Genomic DNA, 5903 nt, shown 5'->3' with positions numbered 1-5903 from the left:
GGGTGAAAAAGTTGAGAAGCCGGTTTCTAAAGAGAAGAAACTGGTTTCTAAAGAGAATAAATCTGTTAATAAAAAGAAGAGGCCTAAGGCCAAGAAGGGGATGCCCCACTGCAGCCGAAATCCTGTTCTGGTCAGAGGAATAGGCAGATATTCCCGATCTGCCATGTATTCCAGAAAGGCCATGTATAAGGGGAAATACACAGCAGCTAAATCCAAGATTGAAAAGAAAAGGAAGGCAAAGGTCCTTGCCACTGTTACAAAGCCAGTTGGTGGGGACAAGAATGGTGGTACTCAGGTGGTTAAACTTCGCAAAATGCCTAGATACTATCCCACTGAAGATGTGCCTCGAAAGCTATTGAGCCAGGGCAAAAAACCATGTAGTCAGCATGTGAGAAAACTGCGATCTAGCATGACACCTGGGACCGTTCTGATTATCCTCACTGGGCCCCACAGAGGCAAGAGAGTGGTTTTCCTAAAGCAACCGGGCGGTGGCTTGCTACTTGTGACTGGACCTCTGTCCCTCAATTGAGTTCCTTTACGAAGGGCACACCAGAAATGTGTCATCGCCACCACCACAAAAATTGACATCAGTAATATTAAAATCCCAAAGCATCTTACTGATGCTTATTTCAAGAAAAAGAAGCTCCAGAAGCTCAGACACCAGGAAGGTGAGATCTTCACCACAGAAAAAGAGAAATACGAGATAACAGAACAGCGCAAGGTTGATCAAAAAGCTGTGGACTCACAAATTTTACCGAAAATCAAGGCTATTCCTCAGCTCCAAGGCTACCTGCGATCTGTGTTTGCTCTGACAAATGGAGCTTACCCTCATAAAATGGTGTTTTAAATTTCTTAAAAAGAACCTAATTAAATGGCTAATAGAAAAAAAAAATTGTATGCATCTTTTCCCTTTTGTAGGCAGCATAGTTGTGGCTTCCTTGGATTCCTGAAGTGTCCCGAAGGACTTGCAGTTCTATGTTAAATAGTTCTACATAAAATAGAGTCACCCTGACTTCACATTTATCTGGCTTATGTAAGCTCTAGCCTTTTACTGCAGTGCAACAGAAATGCCAGACCCATTTTGTCTAAGCACATAAACAAACGCTCTGATTCTAAATAATATATTGGGGGCCCTGATGACTGTCAGAACAACCTTCAGGGAGTTGGGAATTAAGCTACTGATCCAAGCTCTGGTATGAAGGGACACACCAGGGCTCGGGCTCTGCTTCTCTTCCCAAGAAAACTGCTTATTGCAGTAAAAGTTTTGCAAAGAGCTCCAGAACTTTTCCTTCTACTGGCGATAAGCCAAAGACGCTATCTAAAGTGGGGGTTGATGAGCTTATGGTCCCACCCAGTCCCATGGCCTTGAATAAACTCTTTACAATCCTTTCTTCTAATCCAAAAGAAATAAAGATAAAAGAGGGTAGTTAGGCACCTCTAGTTTTCTCTCCCTCTGGAGTAGAGGTTCTCAACTTCTGCACTCTCAACATTTCAAGCGGGATAATAATTTGTCATGGGACTGTCCTGTGCATTGTAAGATGTTTATCGGCATCCCCGGCTTCTACCCACTGAATGCCAGTGACTCTTCCCCTACTTGTGACAACCCAAAACAGGTATCACCAATATCCCCTGGGAGAGGGGCAGTGAAAATCTCAAGTTGAGAAACACTGCTCTAGAAATAATGACAGGTAACAATCTGAAAATTAACCCCCTAGAAAACTATATCAGCTACATTTTCCAAGCCTGATGGATCAAATCCGCCTAAATGCAGAACCACTCCAGGGTTCACATAAATAATTTGGGTAGTGACTCCCTCTGACCTATAAGAAACCTTTCATTGCCTCTATTGACTTTAAACAAACCAACGTTATCAGAGCAATATTTTCCATCGCTAAAGATGAATTCCTAAGAGCCAGCCATGGGAGAACCCAACTTCTAGCTGTGATGATTACTCCTTACAAATGTATGCCACTTCATGTTTCCCATATCGGTCCCTTTGAATTCAGTTTAACATTCATTGGTTATTTTCTATGTCCCAGGGGCCTTTAATCCCCACACTCTATGAATGAGTTTCCTGTGGCTGCTGTCACAAACGCCTATAGACTTAGCACTTTAAAAAACCAGAACGTTATTCTTTCTCAGTTCTGATGGCCAAGAAGTTCAAAATCAGTCTCACTGGGCTAAAATCAAAATGTCCTCAAGGCTACACTGCCTTGAGAAGTTCTGGAGGGGAAACCTTTCCTTACCTATTCTAGCTTCTGATAGCTGTAACTTATTTTTTTTTTTTAATCTTGGGACCACATCATTCCAATCTCTGCCTCCATAGTACCTGTTCCTCTTCTGTGTGTCATGAAGCCGCCCCTCTGCTTCCTCTTACCAAGATACCTGTGATTGCATGATTACCTGATGATCCAGGATAATCTTCCCATCTCAAAATCCTTAATTTCATTATATCTGCAAAGACTGACCTCTCTTTTTTTTCTATAGAAGCTAACATGTACATGTTCTAGAGACATGGACATTTGGCTGAAGGGCTATTATACCATATCATCCTTGTGAAGCAGGTAAAGCAAAGATGATTATTTTCATTTTATAGACCAAAAAACAGTAGCACAGGGAAGTTAGATGACTTATAAAAAGGTTGCATGCTGGTGGTGCCTGTAGCTCAAAGGAATCGAGTGCAAGCTCCATATGCCAGAGGTGGCAGGTTCAAACCCAGCCCTGGCCAAAAACTACAAAAAAAAAAAAAAAAAAGAGGTTGCATGCTGAGAGATTGGTACAGATGGGGCAAGAATCCAGGGTTTCAGATTCCACTTTTTAATTAACTACAGTCCAGAAGGACAGAGACTTACTCCCCCTCCTCCAGGAAACATACTTTTGAACCTCCATGGCTGACCACCACCCTACATCGACCACCCCCTTAAGTTGACCTCATTTTCATAGACTGGACATGCATCTCCATATGTTGACCAGTTTGTTACAGTCCTTGGGGTGGTCAACTTACAGAGGTTCTACTGTAGTGACAAGGCACTGTGGAGTTAGTATAATCATGACAAATTAGAAGATTGAATTTTTAGGCTAGAGAAGATTCTGGAAAGCCTCACGATGAGAGGCTTAGGGGAGGGTGATCAACAGAATTTCCCAAGACATTACAATAGCACACGGAAAATGAAAGGTGATTTAATATGGAATGAGAAGAAAACGAACGATGGTTTTGAATACTCATTCAGTCCATGACAGCATGCAGCTTCACCTGCTATTCAACACTTCACGTTGGCAACACTGAGCAGGCATATGCTATGTATAGTTTTACAAAGCTCTTTCACAAAATAGCCTCTAGTTGGGGTCTTGTATCTTTGTATGTAAGGGCATTCGTTATCATCTCTCTATTTTATAGGTGAGGAAACTGAAATTTGGGGTGTTAAGACGTTTTCCCAAGATGGAATAAAATCCAAATCTCCTTCCTTTTATGATAATGGTCTCTTCTAATTATTATCTATCATTTAAGAATGTCACAGACAGATGTCTCACATAGTTATGAACCATAGCTACTGAGATGTCAGTATAGATGCCAAATGTTACTTTGTATGTTTATATAAATGATATAGTTCAGCCCTCAAGAGACTCAAATACCCTTTCAGACACTTTGCATGTAATTCAGGTACATGAACAACAGGTGGCAGTTCAGGTCCTTGGCTAATGAACAAATTTAAACTAAGCATGCTTACCACAGACGACGACAAAAATTACAGATGTCCAGGACTTTACACTTTTATAAAGAGTATTACACTTTGCTAGTCTATATTATGTTCAATAATATATTCAGATGCATTGAAAGTCCAGGCACATAAAATAATTTCAAGAATACAAAAGTATATAATTTGTTATATTTCAAAAAATAATCTCTGTTAACTACAGTTTAGCTGAAGCTTGGTGTCATCCTCAGCCTATATTTAGAATGCTCCTTTATATTTCACTCTAAATATTTTAAAATGAAATTCCTTCCTGACACATGGTTTCAAGATTTCTATTTGACTTACCAACAAAAGAGCTCTTTTTCCTCAAGTGGAAAAGCTTTTATTCTTCCCCCATTTTTTTTTTTTTTTTTTGTCTAAGCTTTCAGGGCGAGGACTTCAAGAATGAGAAAAGCATGGGCAAGACCATTTCTCCTTTTGAGTTCCCTATCTCTAGCTTTTCTGCCTCATCTCAACAGAGAGACTATCGCGCCGAAATGCGTTACCACTGACAGCACAGAGTCCTATAATGTTTTTTGCTATTAGAATGAAGTAAGTTTTCATTCTACATCCTCAAATGATAGAAACATCCCTCCTTCTAATAGGCATTTTCAAAGGTAGCTGCTGGGTTAGTGTAACTTGAAACTTACATGTGATGAATTTCCCAAGCAAATCCAGAGGCCTGCAACATCCACACAGTTCCTCTGCCATGGATGGGCTCCCTTTTCCCTGAGCCAACAGATACAAACCTACATGATAGGTTTTGAAAGTTGCTCAATTGGTGCTGAGCACAGGATGAGAAAAGAAATTCTCTAGACAAAGATGAGGATAGAAAGAAGAGATTTATTTACTTTTTCTGGGCAAAAAAGAGCCAACACCAAGAAGGAAAGGAAGGGTATGCGGGCCTAGAAGGCCAGTTATTCAGACTTTTTATTTGGGAAATGAAAAATGGGGATGAAAGATGTCTGATGGCTGCAGTCAAACTAACAGGGTGTGGTGACTTGTCATATCTGCTCCTTCTAGTTGGTGCTGGGCAGATAATAGAATGGGCTGTGTGAAGCTGTTGTGTCCATTTCTCCTCTTTAGCAGAGATGGCTGTTAAGTGATCTTGCCTTAAAGATAGGATATTTTTTGGTAGGTTTGAGGCTTAGAGTCCATTCTCTCGATTGTTTATCCAGGAGCTTTTCAGGAATCACTTGGGGCTACTGGGACATGTTCTAATAGACAAAGGAGCTGGGGAAATGTAAAGAGAAATTTAGATTTCATTTTGCTCTGTAGATCTCCCCAGTGGTGTGTGAAAATAGAAATCTGCGGGGGGGGGCGGCAAGAGGCAGAGAGAGATTTTATTATTTTATTTTATTTATTTGTTTGTCTATTTGTTTTGAGTCAGAATCTCACTTTGCTGCCCTTGGTAGAGTGCTGTGGCGTCAGAGCTCACAGCAACCTCAAACTCCTGGGCTCAAGTGATCCTCTTGCCTCAGCCTCCTGAGTAGCTGGGACTACAGGCAGCCACCGCGACACCCGGCTATTTTTTAGAGACAGGGTCTCGCTCTTGCTAGGGCTGGTCTCGAACCCGTGAGCTCAGGCACTCTACCCACCTCAGCCTCCCAGAATGCTAGGTTTACAGGTGTGAGCCACTGCACCCGGCCTGCGAGAGATTTTAGATTGTATTGAAAAACTCTGAGTTAATAATATTTTATTTTTGCTTTAAATACGACTATTCTTACACTAAACTCACACCAAAACAGCAAGTCAAAAGAACCTACATATTTAAGCACTTTTATACCAACATATTCAATTGTTATATTACAGATATGCTGATATATTGTAGTAAACAACGTCTACATTGTCAGTCAACTAAAGGCGACACTGTCTAGGTTTGGCACAGTGCTAAGGTCTGTGAGAACTCGGGAGAAATGTAAACCACGGTTCCTGCCTCAAGAGGTTCACTATCCAGTTGAGGAGACAAGATTCTTAAGTGAAACATTTCTATATTAGTATAATATGTACATAAGTACATATTCAAAAGAGTGATTGCAGATACAATGAAGTACAGTGGATTGTAGCAGACAGGAAAGTTTCATGGAGGAGAACTTAAAGGGTGGATATATTTTATATAAATCTATACAAGAGGTGGGCAGTGCCTGTGGCTCAAAGGAGTAGGACACC

At 40.9% G+C, this 5903-nt stretch overlaps 2 protein-coding genes across 2 annotated transcripts in view; both read left to right on the top strand.

The window, feature by feature from the left end:
* Nucleotides 1-5903, top strand: part of TRPC5 (transient receptor potential cation channel subfamily C member 5) — a 414644-nt gene that overhangs the window by 53726 nt on the left and 355015 nt on the right. The gene's annotated exons all lie outside the window — the stretch shown is intronic.
* Nucleotides 9-877, top strand: LOC100959287 (60S ribosomal protein L6-like). The gene is given in 1 exon segment (XM_012812310.2): nucleotides 9-877. A coding segment is annotated over 1 exon segment (747 nt). The 5' UTR covers nucleotides 9-100; the 3' UTR covers nucleotides 848-877.

This window comes from Otolemur garnettii, unplaced genomic scaffold (genome assembly GCF_000181295.1).
Source record: "Otolemur garnettii isolate 467f Iridium unplaced genomic scaffold, OtoGar3 scaffold00201, whole genome shotgun sequence".
NCBI classification, from domain to species: domain Eukaryota; kingdom Metazoa; phylum Chordata; class Mammalia; order Primates; family Galagidae; genus Otolemur; species Otolemur garnettii.
The sequence above is the reverse complement of the archived record's forward strand: the minus strand, read 5'-3'. Positions and strand labels throughout refer to the sequence as shown.